This window comes from Rattus norvegicus, chromosome X (genome assembly GCF_021556685.1).
Source record: "Rattus norvegicus strain SHRSP/BbbUtx chromosome X, alternate assembly SHRSP_T2T, whole genome shotgun sequence".
Taxonomy (NCBI): domain Eukaryota; kingdom Metazoa; phylum Chordata; class Mammalia; order Rodentia; family Muridae; genus Rattus; species Rattus norvegicus.
Window position 1 is genome coordinate 67,194,690 of NC_141554.1, and position 18,224 is coordinate 67,212,913.

General features: G+C 50.7%; 1 protein-coding gene across 4 annotated transcripts in view; it reads left to right on the forward strand.

The window, feature by feature from the left end:
• The window catches only part of Apoo (apolipoprotein O), a 102,296-nt gene that overhangs the window by 59,028 nt on the left and 25,044 nt on the right, over positions 1 to 18,224 (forward strand). For all 4 annotated transcript variants that reach the window (XM_087600336.1, XM_087600337.1, XM_087600335.1 and 1 more), the window contains 1 exon segment: positions 10,484 to 10,575. In XM_087600336.1, the coding sequence (XP_087456462.1) occupies positions 10,484 to 10,575 (92 nt within the window).

Sequence of the window (18,224 nt, forward strand, 5' to 3'; positions counted from 1 at the left end):
ACAGAGAGACAGAGAGGCAGAGAGACAGAGGCAGAGGCTGAGCGGGAGAGACAGAGAGGCAGAGGCAGAAGCAGAGAGACAGAGAGGCAGAGGCAGAGGCAGAGAAACAGAGGCAGAGAGAGAGAGGTAGAGTGACAGAGGCAGAGGCAGAGAGAGACGCAGTGGCAGAAGCAGAGACAGAGAGGTAGATTGACAGAGGCAGAGGCAGAGAGAGACGCAGAGGCAGAGACAGAGAGACAGAGAGGTAGAGGCAGAGGCAGAGACAAAGAGACAGAGAGGTAGAGGCAGAGGCAGAGGCAGAGACAGAGAGACAGATGCAGAGGCAGAGGCAGAGAGGCAGAGGCAGAGCCAGAGAGGCAGAGGCAGAGGCATAGAGGCACAGGCAGAGGCAGAGGCAGAAGCAGAGCTAGAGACAGAGGCAGAGAGACATAGAGGTAGAGGCAGAGGCAGAGGCAGAAGCAGAGACAGAAAGACAGAGGCAGAGGCAGAGGTAGAGACATAGAGACAGAGAGACAGAGGGAGAGGGAGAGGCAGATGCAGAGCTAGAGACAGAGGCAAAGAGACAGAGGGGCAGAGGCAGACGGTGACGCAGAGAGGCAGAGAGACAGATGCAGAGGCAGAGGCAGAGAGACAGAGGCAGAGAGACAGAGAGGCAGAGGCAGAGGCAGAGAGACAGAGGCAGAGAGACAGATAGACAGAGGCAGAGACAGAGTCAGAGGCAGAGGGACAGATAGGCAGAGGCAGAGGCAGAGAGGCAGATGCAGAGGCAGAGACAGAGAGGCAGAGGTAGACAGAGGCAGAGGCAGAGGCAGATAGAGAGAGAGAGGCAGAGGAAGAGACAGAGGCAGAGAGGCAGAGACAGAAAGACAGAGAGACAGAGACAGAGTCAGTGTGGCAGAGAGATAGAGGCAGAGGCAGAGGCAGAGAGGCAGAGACAGAGAGGCAGTGGGACAGAGAGACAGAGAGGCAGAGAGTCAGAGAGGCAGATAGTCAGAGGCAGAAGCAGAGGGGCAGAGGCAGAGACAGAGAGGCAGAGGCAGAGGCAGAGAGAGAGAGGCAGAGAGACAGAGGCAGAGGCAGAGAGAGACGCAGAGGCAGAGGCAGTGACAGAGAGACAGAGAGGCAGAGGCAGAGGCAGAGGCAGGGGCAGAGGCAGAGGCAGAGGCAGAGGTAGAGAGACAGAGAGGCAGAGGCTGCGACCGAGAGGCAGAAATGCAGAGGCGGAGGCAACGAGACAGAGGGAGAGAGACAGAGAGGCAGAGGCAGAGGCAAAGGTAGAGAGACAGAGAGGCAGAGGCAGAGACAGAGTCAGAGGCAGAGACAGAGGCAGAGAGACAGAGAGGCAGAGGCAGAGGGAGAGGCAGAGGCAGAGGGAGAGGCAGAGGCAGAGGCAGAGGCAGAGGCAGAGGCAGAGGCAGAGGCAGAGGCAGAGGCAGAGGCAGAGGCAGAGGCAGAGGCAGAACCGAGGCAGAGAGGCAGAGGCCGAGGCATAGGCAGAGAGGCAGACAGGCCGAGGCAGAGAGGCAGAGGCAGAGGCAGAGGCAGAGAGGCGGAGGCAGAGAGGCAGAGGCAGATTCAGAGCCAGAAGCAGACGCAGGGAGACAGAGGCAGAGAGGCAGAGGCAGAGGCAGAGGCAGAGGCAGAGGCAGAGGCAGAGGCAGTGGCAGAGGCAGAGACAGAGAGGCAGAGAGGCAGAGCGGCAGAGGCAGAGGCAGAGGCAGGGACAGAGAGATAGAGAGACAGAGGCAGAAACAGACAGGCAGAGAGGCAGAGGCAGAGGCAGAGGCAGAGAGACGCAGAGGCAGAGGCAGAGACAGAGAGACAGAGGCAGAGGCAGAGGCAGAGACAGAGACCGAGACAGAGAGGCAGTGACAGAGAGACAGAGAGGTAGAGGCAGATGTAGAAGCAGAGGATCAGAGAAAGAAACAGAGAGGCAGAGACACAGAGAGGCAGCGACAGAGGCAGAGACAGAGACACAGAGAGACCGAGGCAGAGAGGCAGAGGCAGAGACAGAGAGACAGAGAGGCAGAGAGACAGAGGCAGAGAGAGATGCAGAGGCAGAGGCAGAGGCAGAGACAGAGTCAGAGGCAGAGACAGAGGCAGAGAGACAGAGAGGCAGAGGCAGAGGGAGAGGCAGAGGCAGAGGCAGAGGCAGAGGCAGAGGCAGAGGCAGAGGCAGAGGCAGAGGCAGAACCGAGGCAGAGAGGCAGAGGCCGAGGCGTAGGCAGAGAGGCAGAGCCGAGGCAGAGAGGCATAGGCAGAGGCAGAGGCAGAGAGGCGGAGGCAGAGAGGCAGAGGCAGATTGAGAGCCAGAAGCAGACGCAGGGAGACAGAGGCAGAGAGGCAGAGGAAGAGGCAGAGAGGCAGAGGCAGAGGCAGAGGCAGAGGCAGAGGCAGTGGCAGAGGCAGAGACAGAGAGGCAGAGAGGCAGAGCAGCAGAGAGGCAGAGGCAGAGGCAGAGGCAGGGACAGAGAGATAGAGAGACAGAGGCAGAAACAGACAGGCAGAGAGGCAGAGGCAGAGGCAGAGGCAGAGGCAGAGAGACGCAGAGGCAGAGGCAGAGACAGAGAGACAGAGGCAGAGGCAGAGGCAGAGACAGAGACCGAGACAGAGAGGCAGTGACAGAGAGACAGAGAGGTAGAGGCAGATGTAGAAGCAGAGGATCAGAGAAAGAAACAGAGAGGCAGAGACACAGAGAGGCAGCGACAGAGGCAGAGACAGAGACACAGAGAGACCGAGGCAGAGAGGCAGAGGCAGAGACAGAGAGACAGAGAGGCAGAGAGACAGAGGCAGAGAGAGATGCAGAGGCAGAGGCAGAGACAGAGAGGCAGAGGCAGAAGCAGAGAGACAGAGAGACAGAGAGGCAGAGGCAGAGACAGAGAGACAGAGGCAGAGAGAGAGGTAGAGTGACAGAGACAGAGGCAGAGAGAGAGACGCAGAAGTAGAGGCAGAGACAGAGAGACAGAGAGGCAGAGGTAGAGGCAGAGACAGAGAGACAGAGAGGCAGAGGCAGAGGCACAGGTAGAGAGACAGAGAGACAGAGAGGCAGAGAGACAGAGGCAGAGAGAGATGCAGAGGCAGAGGCAGAGACAGAGAGGCAGAGGCAGAAGCAGAGAGACAGAGAGACAGAGAGGCAGAGGCAGAGACAGAGAGACAGAGGCAGAGAGAGAGGTAGAGTGACAGAGACAGAGGCAGAGAGAGAGACGCAGAAGTAGAGGCAGAGACAGAGAGACAGAGAGGCAGAGGCAGAGGCAGAGACAGAGAGACAGAGAGGCAGAGGCAGAAGCACAGGTAGAGAGACAGAGAGGCAGATGCAGAGGCGGAGGCAGAGAGGCAGATGAAGAGGCAGAGGCAGAGGCAGAGGCAGAGGCATAGAGGCAGAGAGGCACAGGCAGAGAGGCAGAGGCAGAGGAGCAGAGGCAGAGGGAGACGCAGAGGCAGAGACAGAGAGACAGAGGCAGAGGTAGAGGGAGAGACATAGAGACAGAGAGACATAGGCAGAGACAGAGGCAGAGGCAGAGGCAGAGCTAGAGACAGAGGCAGAGAGACAGAGAGGCAGAGGCAGACGCAGAGGCAATGAGACAGAGAGACATAGAGGCAGAGGCAGAGGCATAGAGACAGAGAGACCGAGGCAGAGGTAGAGCAGAGGCAGAGAGGCAGAGGCAGAGAGGCATAGACAGAGAGGCAGAGAGACAGAGAGGCAGAGACAGAGAGACAGAGAGGCAGAGGCAGAGAGGCAGAAACAGAGAGACAGATAGACAGAGACAGAGACAGATGCAGAGGCAGAGGCAGAGAGAGACGCAGAGGCAGAGGCATAGAGGCAGAGAGGCACAGGCAGAGAGGCAGAGGCAGAGGAGCAGAGGCAGAGGGAGACGCAGAGGCAGAGACAGAGAGACAGAGGCAGAGGTAGAGGGAGAGACATAGAGACAGAGAGACATAGGCAGAGACAGAGGCAGAGGCAGAGGCAGAGCTAGAGACAGAGGCAGAGAGACAGAGAGGCAGAGGCAGACGCAGAGGCAAAGAGACAGAGAGACATAGAGGCAGAGGCAGAGGCATAGAGACAGAGAGACCGAGGCAGAGGTAGAGCAGAGGCAGAGAGGCAGAGGCAGAGAGGCATAGACAGAGAGACAGAGAGGCAGAGGCAGAGAGGCAGAAACAGAGAGACAGATAGACAGAGACAGAGACAGATGCAGAGGCAGAGGCAGAGAGAGACGCAGAGGCAGAGGTAGAGGCAGAGAGACAGAGGCAGAGGCAGAGACAGAGACAGAGAGGCAGAGACAGAGAGACAGAGAGACAGAGGCAGAAACAGAGAGCCAAAGAGGCAGAGGCAGAGAGACAGAGGCAGAGGCAGAGGCCGACACAGAGAGACTGAGAGGCAGAGAGACAGAGGCAGAGGCAGAGAGAGATGCAGAGGCAGAGGCAGAGACAGAGAGACAGAGGCAGAGGCAGAGACAGAGACAGAGAGGCAGAGACAGAGAGACAGAGAGACAGAGAGGTAGAGGCAGAGGTAGAGGCAGAGGTAGAAGCAGAGGGTCAGAGAAAGAAATAGAGAGGCAGAGACACAGAGAGGTAGAGGCAGAGGCAGAGGCAGAGACAGAGAGACAGAGAGGCAGAGAGAGAGGTAGAGTGACAGAGACAGAGGCAGAGAGAGACGCAGAAGTAGAGGCAGAGACAGAGAGACAGAGAGGCAGAGGTAGAGCACAGGCAGACAGGAAGAGGCAGAGGCAGAGGCAGAGGCAGAGGCCGACACAGAGAGACTGAGAGGCAGAGAGACAGAGGCAGAGGCAGAGAGAGACGCAGAGGCAGAGGCAGAGACAGAGAGACAGAGGCAGAGGCAGAGACAGAGACAGAGAGGCAGAGACAGAGAGACAGAGAGACAGAGAGGTAGAGGCAGAGGTAGAGGCAGAGGTAGAAGCAGAGGGTCAGAGAAAGAAATAGAGAGGCAGAGACACAGAGAGGTAGAGGCAGAGGCAGAGGCAGAGACAGGGAGACAGAGAGGCAGAGAGACAGAGGCAGAGAGAGACGCCGATGCAGAGGCAGAGACAGAGAGACAGAGAGGCAGAGGCAGAAGCAGAGAGACAGAGAGACAGAGAGGCAGAGGCAGAGAGACAGAGGCAGAGAGAGAGAGGTAGAGTAAGAGAGACAGAGGCAGAGAGCGACGCAGAGGCAGAGGCAGAGACAGAGAGACAGAGAGGCAGAGGCAGAAGCAGAGACATAGAGACAGAGAGACAGAGGCAGAGGCACAGGTAGAGAGACAGAGAGACAGAGAGGCAGAGAGACAGAGGCAGAGAGAGATGCAGAGGCAGAGGCAGAGACAGAGAGGCAGAGGCAGAAGCAGAGAGACAGAGAGACAGAGAGGCAGAGGCAGAGACAGAGAGACAGAGGCAGAGAGAGAGGTAGAGTGACAGAGACAGAGGCAGAGAGAGACGCAGAAGTAGAGGCAGGACAGAGAGACAGAGAGGCAGAGGTAGAGCACAGGCAGACAGGAAGAGGCAGAGGCAGAGGCAGAGGCCGACACAGAGAGACTGAGAGGCAGAGAGACAGAGGCAGAGGCAGAGAGAGACGCAGAGGCAGAGGCAGAGACAGAGAGACAGAGGCAGAGGCAGAGACAGAGACAGAGAGGCAGAGACAGAGAGACAGAGAGACAGAGAGGTAGAGGCAGAGGTAGAGGCAGAGGTAGAAGCAGAGGGTCAGAGAAAGAAATAGAGAGGCAGAGACAAAGAGAGGTAGAGGCAGAGGCAGAGGCAGAGACAGAGAGACAGAGAGGCAGAGGCAGAAGCAGAGAGACAGAGAGACAGAGAGGCAGAGGCAGAGAGACAGAGGCAGAGAGAGAGAGGTAGAGTGAGAGAGACAGAGGCAGAGAGCGACGCAGAGGCAGAGGCAGAGACAGAGAGACAGAGAGGCAGAGGCAGAAGCAGAGACATAGAGATAGAGAGACAGAGGCAGAGGCACAGGTAGAGAGACAGAGAGACAGAGAGGCAGAGAGACAGAGGCAGAGAGAGATGCAGAGGCAGAGGCAGAGACAGAGAGGCAGAGGCAGAAGCAGAGAGACAGAGAGACAGAGAGGCAGAGGCAGAGACAGAGAGACAGAGGCAGAGAGAGAGGTAGAGTGACAGAGACAGAGGCAGAGAGAGACGCAGAAGTAGAGGCAGAGACAGAGAGACAGAGAGGCAGAGGTAGAGCACAGGCAGACAGGAAGAGGCAGAGGCATAGGCAGAGAGGCAGAGAGACAGAGCGACAGAGAGGCAGAGGCAGAGAGGCAGAGGCAGAGAGAGACCCAGAAGAATAGGCAGAGACAGAGAGACAGAGAGGCAGAGGCAGAGGTGGAGAGACAGAGGCAGAGCCAGAGGCAGAGGCAGAGAGACAGAGAGGCAGAGGCAGAGACAGAGAAACAGAGAGGCAGAGGCAGAGACAGAGAGACAGAGAGACAGAGACAGAGGCCGAGGCAGAGAGGCAGAGCGGCAGAGGCACAGAGGCAGAGACAGAGAGGCAGAGGGACAGAGAGACAGCGAGGCAGTGAGTCTGAGAGGTAGAAGCAGAGAGGCAGAGGCAGAGGCAGAGGCAGAGGGGCAGAGGCAGACCCAGAGAGGCAGAGGCAGAGACAAGAGTCAGAGGCAGAGGCAGAGAGGGAGAGGCAGAGTGACAGAGAGGCAGAGGCAGAGGCAGAGAGAGTCACATAGGCAGAGGCAGAGACAGAGAGACAGAGAGGCAGAGGCAGAGGTATAGAGAAAGAGAGGCAGAGACAGAGGCAGAGTGAGAGGCATAGACAGAGGCAGAGAGACAGAGAGGCAGAGGCAGAGGGAGAGGCTGAGGCATAGAGGCAGAGAGACAGAGGCAGAGGCAGAGAGACAGACGCTGAGAGTCAGAGAGACAGAGAGACAGAGGCAGAGGCAGACATAGAGCACAGGCAGACAGGCAGAGGGAGAGGCATAGGCAGAGAGGCAGAGAGACAGAGAGGCAGAGGCAGAGGGAGAGGCTGAGGCATAGAGGCAGAGAGACAGAGGCAGAGGCAGAGAGACAGACGCTGAGAGTCAGAGAGACAGAGGCAGAGGCAGACATAGAGCACAGGCAGACAGGCAGAGGGAGAGGCATAGGCAGAGAGGCAGAGAGACAGAGAGGCAGAGGCAGAGCGGCAGACAGGCCGAGGCAAAGAGGCAGAGGCAGAGGCAGAGAAACAGAGAAGCATTGGCAGAGAGACAGAACGGTAGAGGCTGAGGCAGAGGCAGAGCCAGAGGCAGAGACAGAGAGACAGAGAGGCAGAGGCAGAGGCAGAGACAGAGAGACAGAGGCAGAGGCAGAGCCAGAGGCAGAGACAGAGAGACAGAGAGGCAGAGGCAGAGGCAGAGACAGAGAGACCAAGAGGCAGAGAGACAGAGGCAGAGGCAGAGAGAAACGCAGAGGCAGAAGCAGAGACAGAGAGACAGAGGTAGAGTCAGAGGCAGAGACATAGAGACAGAGAGGCAGATGGAGAGAGAGAGGCAGAGGCAGAGAGGCAGAGAGGCAGTGACATTGAGACAGAGAGGTAGAGGCAAAGGTAGAAGCAGAGGGTCAGAGAAAGAAACAGAGAGGCAGACATACAAAGAGGCAGAGGCAGAGGGAGAGAGGCAGAGACACAGAGAGGCAGAGACAGAAGCAGAGGGAGAGACACAGAGAGGCAGAGGCAGAGAGGTAGAGGCAGAGGCAGATAGGCAGAGAGGCAGAGGTAGAGACAGAGAGACAGAGAGGCAGAGGCAGAGAGAGACGCAGATGCAGAGGCAGAGCCCGAGAGACAGAGAGGCAGAGGCAGAGGCAGAGAGACAGAGGCAGAGAGAGAGAGGTAGAGTGACCGAGGCAGAGGCAGAGAGAGACGCAGAGGCAGAGGCAGAGACAGAAAGACAGAGAGGCAGAGGCAGAGGCAGAGACAGAGAAACAGAGAGGAAGAGGCAGAGGCAGAGGCATAGAGGCAGAGAGGCAGAGGCAGAGGGAGATGCAGAGGCAGAAGTAGAGACAGACAGAGGCATAGGCAATGACATAGAGACAGAGAGACAGAGGCATAGTCAGAGAGGCAGAGACAGAGAGCTAGAGAGACAGAGAGGCAGAGGCAGAGAGGCAGACAGGCCGAGGCAAAGAGGCAGAGGTAGAGGCAGAGGCAGAGAGGCTGAGGCAGAGAGGCAGAGAGGCAGAGGCAGAGGCAGAGGCAGAGAGACAGAGGCAGAGTGACAGAGAGACAGAGGCAGAGGCAGAGCAGAGGCAGAGTGCAGAGGCAGAGGCATAGGCAGAGAGGCATAGACAGAGAGGCAGAGAGACAGAAAGGCAGAGAGGTCGAGGCAGAGAGGCAGAGGCAGAGGCAGAGGTAGAGAGGCAGAGGCAGAGGCAGAGGCAGAGAGGCAGAAGCAGAGAGACAGAGGCAGAGGCAGAGGCAGAGACAGAGACCGAGAGGGAGAGATACTGAGGCAGAGGCAGAGAGAGATGCAGAGGCAGAGGCAGAGACAGAGAGACAGAGGCAGAGACAGAGAGACAGAGAGGCAGAGGCAGAGACAGAGGCAGAGGGAGAGAAGCCGAGAGGCAGAGAGGCAGATACAGAGAGACAGAGAGACAGAGAGGCAGAGACAGAGACAGAGAGGTAGAGGCAGATTTAGAAGCAGAGGGTCAGAGAAAGAAACAGAGAGGCAGAGACACAGAGAGGCAGAGGCAGAGGCATAGAGGTAGAGACACCGAGAGGCAGAGACTGAGGCAGAGGCAGAGACACAGAGAGGCAGAGGCAGAGAGGCAGAGGCAGAGGCAGTTGCAGGGAGACAGAGGCATAGAGACAGAGGCAGAGGCAGAGTGCAGAGGCAGAGGCAGAGGCAGGGAGACAGAGAGGTAGAGGCAGAGGTAGAAGCAGAGGGTCAGAGAAAGAAACAGAGAGGCCGAGACACAGAGACAGAGAGGCAGAGGCAGAGGCGGAGACGGAGAGACAGAGAGGCAGAGGCAGAGGCCGAGGTAGAGATACAGAGAGGCAGATTCAGAGGCAGAGGCAGAGAGACCGAGAGGCAGAGGCAGAGGGAGATGCAGAGGCAAAGTCAGAGATAGAGAGACAGAGAGACAGAGGCAGAGACAGAGTCAGAGAGGCAGAGGCAGAGGCAGAGAGACAGAGAGGGAGAGGCAGATGCAGAGGTAGAGTGACAGAGAGGCAGAGGCAGAGGCACAGACGTAGAGGCAGAGAGGCAGAGACAGAGAGACAGATGCAGAGATAGAGAGGCAGAGAGGCAGAGGCAGAGGCAGATGTAGAGCAGAGAGACAGAGAGGCAGAGAGACAGATAGGCAGAGTCAGAGAGGCAGAGAGCCAAAGACAGACAGTCAGAGTTAGAGGCAGAGGTAGAAGCAGAGGGTCAGAGAAAGAAACATAGAGGCAGAGACACAGAGAGGCAGAGGCAGCGGCAGAGAGGCAGAGACAGAGAGGCAGAGACAGAAGCAGAGGCAGAGACACAGAGAGGCAGAGACAGAGGCAGAGGCTGAGTCACAGAGGCAGAGGCAGAGAGACAGAGGCCGAGGTAGGGCAGATAGGCAAATAGGTAGAGGCAGAAGCAGAGAGATCGAGAGACAGAGACAGGGAGACAGAGAGGCAGAGAGACAGAGGCAGAGGCAGAGGGAGAAGCAGAGGCAGAGACAGAGAGACAGAGAGGCAGAGGCAGAAGCAGAGAGTTAGAGGCAGAGAGGCAGAGACAGAGAGATGAAAGACAGAGACAGAGAGGCAGAGGCAGAGAGATAGAGGCAGAGGCAGAGACAGAGAGACCGAGAGGCAGAGAGACAGAGGCAGAGGCAGAGAGAGACGCAGAGGCAGAGGCAGAGACAGAGATACAGAGGCAGAAGCAGATGCAGAGACAGAGAGACAGAGAGTCAGAGACAGAGGCAGAGGCAGAGTCAGAGGCAGAGAGACAGAAAGGCAGAGAGACAGAGAGGCAGAGGCAGAGGCAGAGAAAGACGCAGATGCAGAGGCAGGGACAGAGAGACAGAGAGGCAGAGGCAGAAGAAGAGAGACAAAGAGGCAGACACAGAGGCAGAGGCAGAGACAGAGAGGCAGGGGCAGATGCAGAGGCAGAGAGACAGATAGGCAGAGAGACAGATAGGCAGAGAGACAGACAGGCAGAGGCAGAGAGGCAGAGGCAGAGACAGAGGCAGAGGCAGAGGCAGAGAGGCAGAGCCAGAGGCAGAGAGGCAGAGACGCAGAATCGCTTTACCCTCAAAGAATGGGGGTTTCTTTTGAGAATAATATACTTTACCATGGTGATGGTTACCCAGCTTTATGAACATACTAAAAGTCACCTTTTGTACTTTAAGTGGGTGAAATGTATGAATTATATTGCAAAGCTGTAAAGTAGCAATTCATTTTGTTGTATGTACTCTTAAGTAATATCTCAATTTAGAGTCAACGGTACTGTGCTTGGCATTAAGAGTATAAAGTAAATTGTGAGAGTAAGAATGTCAAATCTTCTGATGGTATATACCACTTTTTATTGATTAGGTTCAAAAATAAAGAAGCTGGTGTATCCTCCTTTCTTCATGGGGTTAGGTGCCTCTGTCTATTACCCACAACAAGCCATCACTATTGCCCAGGTAAGTCAGACCCAGTAAGCAAGGCTATTGTTCATTCATGTGTGAGTGATACGTCTGCTGCTTATTTTATGTCGCAGTTCTTATAACACCAAACTAAAGTGTCTTTCATAGGTAATTTAAAAGTTTCTCCTCATTATTTACCTCATGTCAATTATGTCAGTGTCCATAAAATACATGCTAATTTGACTATTAATCCAAGTAAATTTGAAATAGCATTTATATACATGTATAAGAAGTAAAGACTCAGGGCTGGGGATTTAGCTCAGTGGTAGAGCGCTTACCTAGGAAGCGCAAGGCCCTGGGTTCGGTCCCCAGCTCCAAAAAAAAGAACCAAAAAAAAAAAAAAAAAAAAGAAAAAAGAAGTAAAGACTCAACTTCCAAAGCTGATAATTACACAGTACTTTCAGCCTACGCTCACTGGCATTGTCTGTATAGACTGCTCTAGCCTTCATGCTTTCTGGTTGGTATTAGTGCCAGGCTCACTTTCCTTATTGCAGCATGTGTGTGGTCCCCTCTGGTGTGGAGGTACTCATTGGCGCTCTCAGTTAACTGTCCTTTTCTTTCCCTTCAGACTTCAGTTTGATGATATCATGACAAGTAGATGGACCAGGGTTGGCTGATAACTTGTGTAAAGATAGAGTATAGAGTTTCCAAACATGGCCTTAAGATCGATAGCATCAGCATCTACTGGGAACTTGTCAGAGATACCATTTCTCAGGCCCCACCCACAATACTCGAATCCGGCAGTGTAAGCATGTGGACTTGCCATATGTGTTGCCATAAGCAGGGCTTCCAGGTGATTCAAATGTCAAGGTGTTTGGGAATATAAGCTTTAGATGCTGGTCTGGAGTCAGTGATACAGTACACATAGAATCACTGGGAAAACTGGCAAGAGGAAGATGAGCTTCAGGATTTGAGGTCCTCTTCACTGTAGGGACATAAGGACTGACTTGCCAGAACTTCCTATCACATGGAGATGCTGTCCTAGGAAGAGACAGCAGTGCAATCATCAGAATCAGGCTCTGAGGGCTGTGAGCCAGACCAGCCTAAGACTGGGCCCCTTGGATTCTTCATTTCCAGTCAGTTGTAGGTGGGACTCTGGTGGCCTGAGCAGTGGGAAACTGATGTTTTTGGTTATGAGAACCAGCAGAACCCTCATAGCTGAGATTGCAACAATCCTGGAGGCATGTAGTTAATGTTCTTGTCCTGTTTTGTTTCAGCCCAGGAAGAATAAATAATGTCTGCCTTATTTAGATAATAGAAAAAAAATGAACATCATTCTAGTCTCTTAGAGTTTAAGAAGTATATGGTAGCCAGGGCCTGACTGCTGGGTGTGAAGTAGTCATGGTTGTCCTCATAGAGTGGCACTTTTTGGCCATCTGGGCCTAGCATTTGTTGCAAACCATCTTCTGTATTCACCACCAAAGTAGTAGGACATGATGAAAAAGATCTGCAAGTGGATAGTGGTGACAGTTGAACAGTAAGAACATCTTACTGCCACTGAATTACACTCTTAAAACAATTAAAATGATAAATCTTTTTTTCCATCTTTATTAAATTGGTTATTTCTTATTTACATTTCAAATGTTATTCCCTTTCCTGGTTTCCATGCCAACATTCCCCCCCAATTCTATATGGGTGTTCCCCTTCCAATCATTCCCCCATTACCTCTTTCCCCCAAAGAATCCCATTCACTAGGTCTCCAGCCTTGGCAGGACCCAGGGCTTCCCGTTCCACTGGTGCCCTTACTAGGCTATTCATTGCTACCTATGCAGTTGGAGCCCAGGGTAAGTCCATGTATAGTCTTTGGGTAGTGGCGTAGTCCCTGGAAGCTCTGGTTGCTTGGCATTGTTGTTCATATGGGGTCTCGAGCCCCTTCAAGCTCTTTCAGTCCTTTCTCTAATTCCTTCAATGGGGGTCCCGTTCTCAGTTCAGTGGTTTGCTGCTGGCATTCGCCTATGTATTTGCTGTATTCTGGCTGTGCCTCTCAGGAGAGATCTACATCCGGCTCCTGTCGGCCTGCACTTCTTTGCTTCATCCGTCTTGTCTAATTGGGTGACTGTATATGTATGGGCCACATGTGGGGCAGGCTCTGAATGAGCGTTCCTTCTGCCTCTGTTCTAAACTTTGCCTCTCTATTCCCTGCCAAGGGTATTCTTGTTCCCCTTTTAAAGAAGGAATGAAGCGTTCACATTTTGGTCATCCTTCTTGAGTTTCATGTGTTCTGTGCATCTAGGGTAATTCAAGCATTTGGGCTAATAGCCACTTATCAATGAGTGCATACCATGTGTGTTTTTCTGTGATTAGGTTACCTCACTCAGGATGATATTTTCCAGTTCCAACCATTTGCCTATGAATTTCATAAAGTCATTGTTTTTGATAGCTGAGTAGTATTCCATGGTGTAGATGTACCACATTTTCTGTATCCATTCCCCTGTTGAAGGGCATCTGGGTTCTTTCCAGCTTCTGGCTATTATAAATAAGGTTGCTATGAACATAGTGGAGCATGTGTCTTTGTTATATGTTGGAGTATCTTTCGGGTATGTGCCCAAGAGAGGTATAGCTGGGTCCTCAGGTAGTTCAATGTCCAATTTTCTGAAGAACCTCCAGACTGATTTTCAGAATGGTTGTACCAGCCTGTAATCCCACCAACAATAGAGGAGTGTTCCTCTTTCTCCACATCCTCGCCAGCATTTGCTGCAGCTGGAGTTTTTGATCTTAGCCATTATGACTGGTGTGAGGTGAAATCTCAGGGTTGTTTTGATTTGCATTTCCCTGATGACTAAACACGTTGAATATTTCTTTAGATACTTCTCAGCCATTCGGCATTCCTCAGCTGTGAATTCTTTGTTTAGCTCTGAACCCCATTTTTTTAAATCTTTATTAACTTGAGTATTTCTTATTTACATTTCGATTGTTATTCCCCTAACCCCTCCCTCTCCCCTTCTATATGGGTGTTCCCCTCCTCATCCTCCCCCATTACCACCCTCCCCCCAACAATCACGTTCACTGGGGGTTCAGTCTTGGCAGGACCAAGAGCTTCCCCTTCCACTGGTGCTCTTACTAGGATATTCATTGCTACCTATGAGGTTGGAGCCCAGGGTCAGTCCATGTATAGTCTTTGGGTAATGGCTTAGTCACTGGAAGCTCTGGTTGGTTGGCATTGTTGTTCATATGGGGTCTCAAGCCCCTTCAAGCTCTTCCAGTCCTTTCTCTGATTCCTTCCATGGGGATCCCGTTCTGAACCCCATTTTTAATAGGGTTATTTGTCTCTCTGCAGTCTAACTTCGTGAGTTCTTTGTATATTTTGGATATAAGCCCTCTATCAGTTGTAGGATTGGTAAAGATCTTTTCCCAATCTGTTGGTTGCTGTTTTGTCCTAACGACAGTGTCCCTTGCCTTACAGAAGCTTTGTAGTTTTATGAGATCCCATTTGTCGATTCTTGATCTTAGAACATAAGCCATTGGTGTTTTCTTCAGGAAATTTTCTCCAGTGACCATATGCTTGAGGTTCTTCCCCACTTTTTCTTCTATTAGTTTGAGTGTATCTGGTTTGATGTGGAGGTCCTTGATCCACTTGGACTTAAGCTTTGTACAGGGTGATAAGAATGGATCGATCTGCATTCTTCTACATGCTGACCACCAGTTGAACCAGCACCATTTGCTGAAAATGCTATCTTTTTTCCATTGGATGGTTTTGGCTCCTTTGTCAAAAATCAAGTGACCATAGGTGTGTGGGTTCATTTCTGGGTCTTCAATTCTATTCCATTGGTCTATCTGTCTGTCTCTGTACCAATACCATGCAGTTTTTATCACTATTGCTCTGTAATACTGCTTGAGTTCTGGGATAGTGATTCCCCCTGAAGTCCTTTTATTGTTGAAGATAGTTTTAGCTATCCTGGATTTTTGTTATTCCAGGTGAATTTGCAAATTGTTCTGTCTAACTCTATGAAGCATTGGATTGGTATTTTGATGGGGATTGCATTGAATCTGTAGATCACTTTTGGTAAAATGGCCAATTTTACTATATTAATCCTGCCAATCCATGAGCATGGAAGATATTTCCATCTTCTGAGGTCTTCTTCAATTTCTTTCCTCAGAGGCTTGAAGATTTTATCATACAGATCTTTCACTTGCTCATATTTGTATATATTTTTCTCCTTTTAGATTTTCTTTTCTTTAAAAAGTCATGGTATACATATCTTACTACAACAAAACCAAGCCAGAAGGACACTAATTTTCCAAGAGATTTTCTGGTCTTGTATTCTGTCATTCAGTTCCATTTTTACAGTTTTAGTTTTATTTCTTAGAAACCTCAGACTTGGATGGACCACTTAGCCACTTAAGTTCTGTTCTGTTCAGTAGTATTTAGCTAAAAATAATGTACCCAAATTGGGTATATTAGGACAGTAGCTCAGTGGTAGAACAGTTGTTAAGCATGTGTAGAAGTTCTATGCCCAAACCAAAAAAGAAAAAAAAGAAAATACCCTTATATTAATAGGAAACATTATTTTCCTTTTAGAAATGTGAGACACCAAGAACAATAGTATCATATGTGGTAAATGCTTAACATATCTCACAAGGAGCCCAAGACTCTTAGCATATCATATATGTTAAGAGCCATAGGAGCAACTGAGGACTATGGCTTGCAGAAATCAGTGTGTCACAGAGATCACTTTTTACAGACAGTGGGACTATAGATAAATCACACTTGGCCCTTGAGTGTATCCTTGCAGTCTTCATGTCCTTACTGTTCTATAGGATAGGAATAACTCATGTGAGAGTGTTTCATAAAATATCACTATACAAAGATCAATTATAAAAATTAGGAAGAGAATGATAATCACTTTTAAAAATTCTAAGTGTAGGAGCTGGAGAGATGGCCCTGTGGTTAAGAACTCTTACTGCACCCAGAGGCACTTATGTTAGGCAGCCCACAGCCACCTGGAACTCTGGTCCAAGGGATCTGATGCTCTCTGCTGGCCTCCATGTGTAGTTGCACACACATGACAGACATTGAAATGTACATGAGAACACAGCACACACACACACACACACACACACACACACACACACACACACACATGAAATCAACTAAAGACAGTTTTGAAGTATTATCATGGTATAGAAAAATCAGCATTCTTTGTTATAAGTAGAACCAATGAATGAAAATGCTAGAAGCATTTTTTTTTTCGAAGACTCAATATTTGGGGAAAAAAATTTCCAGGTATTTGGAGAAATGGTTCAATGATTAAAGATACTTGGTTTTTTGTTTGTTTGTTTGGGTTTTTGTTGTTGTTGTTTTCTGGGGTTTATTTTTGGCAGAGGAACTAGAACCCAGAACCCACATAGCAACTCACAACTGTTTGTAATTCCAGTCCCAAATGATCTGATGCCCTATTATAACCTCCTCAGGCTGCACATACAAAGCATACCTGTGGTACAGTACATGCATGGAGGCAGAACACACACACACACACACACATACACACACAGACAACAGACACACACACACAGACAGACAACAGACACACATACACATACACACACTCAGAGAGAGACAACAGACACACACACATACACAGAGAGAGACAGCAGACACACACAGAGACAACACACACACACATACAGATAAAGAGAGACAACACACAAACAGAAACAACAGACACACATACACACAGAGAGAAAGAGACAACAGAAACACACAAACAGAGACAACAGACACATAAGAAACAGATACAACAGACACATACATACATACACACAGAAACAACACACACGCAGAGAGAGAGAGAGAGAGAGAGAGAGAGAGAGAGAGAGAGAGAGAATACACACAGACAACAGACACACACAGACACACACAGAGAGAGACACGGAGACAGAGAGACACAGAGAGAGAACAGACACACACAGAGAAAGACAGAGACAGACAACAGACACACACACAGAGACAACAGACACACATATACACACAGAGACAGAGAGATAACAGACACACACACACAGAGAACAGACACTTGCATACACACAGACACAGAGAGACAACAGATACACATGTACACACACAGGCAACAGACAAACGTACAGAGATATAACAGACACAGAGAGAGATAGAGAGAGAAACAACTGGCACACAAACATACTCACACACAAACAAACAACAGACACACATCGACAACAGAGAAATATACACACAGAGAGAGACAACAGACACACCTACACACACACACACAAACAGAGAGAGAGAAAGAGAGAGAGAGAGAGAGAGAGAGAGAGAGGCAGACACACATACACACAGACACAGAGAGACAACAGACAAGCATACACACACACACAGGAAGAGAGAGACAACAGACACACATGCAGAGACAACAAACACACAGACACAGAGAAAACAGATAGACACACACACGCACGCACACACACACATATACACACACACACACACACACAGAGAACATACACACAGACACAGAGAGACAACAGCCAAACATATAAACACAGCGAAAGAGACAACAGACACACACGCAGGGACAACAGACACAGAGACAAGAGACCCACAGAGAGACAGAGAGTGACAACAGACACACATACACAGACACATAGAGAGAACAAACATATGCACAGAGATACAACAGACACAGAGGGACAGAGAAACAACTGACACAGAAACACACACACACACAGACAACAGACACACACAAAGAGACAACAGACAAACATACACACACAGAGAGAAAACAGACACACCTACATAGACACAAACAGAGAGAGAGAGAGACAACACACACACACACAAGCAGAGAGGGGGGAGAGGGAGAGGGAAAGGGAGAGTGTGAGAAAGACAACACACACACACACACGTAGAGACAGAGAGAGAGACAACAGACACATACACATGTAGCGACAGAGAGAGAGAGAGAGACCACAGACACACACACAGACACAGAGACAATAGACACACACACACAGGAGACAACAGACACACACACATACACATGTAGAGACACAGAGAGAGACAACAGACACACACAGAGACACAGAGACAATAGACATACACTCAGAAGATCAACAGACAAACACACATACACACACAGACAACAGACACACACATACATACACACAGTCAACAGAAACACACAGAGATAACAAACACATACACACACAGAGAGACAACAGACACACCAAGAGACAGAGAGAGATGACAGACACGCAAACATACACACACACACACACACACACACACACACACACGGAGACAACAGACACAAACAGAGAGACAACAGACAAACACACACACAGAGACAGAGACATGCACACAGACACAGAGAGACAACAGACAAACATATATACACAGGAAGAGAGAGACAACAGACACACACACAGAGACAACAGACACACAGACACAGAGAAAACAGACACACACACACAAACACATACAGAGAGAGAGAGAGAACAGACACACACATACACACAGAGACAACAGACAAACATACACACACACAGAGAGAGAAAGAGAGAGACAACAGACACACAGGCAGGGACAATAGACACAGAGACAAGAGACCCACACACAGAGAGACAGAGAGTGGCAACAGACACACATACACAGACACACAGAGACAACAGACACATGCACAGAGATACAA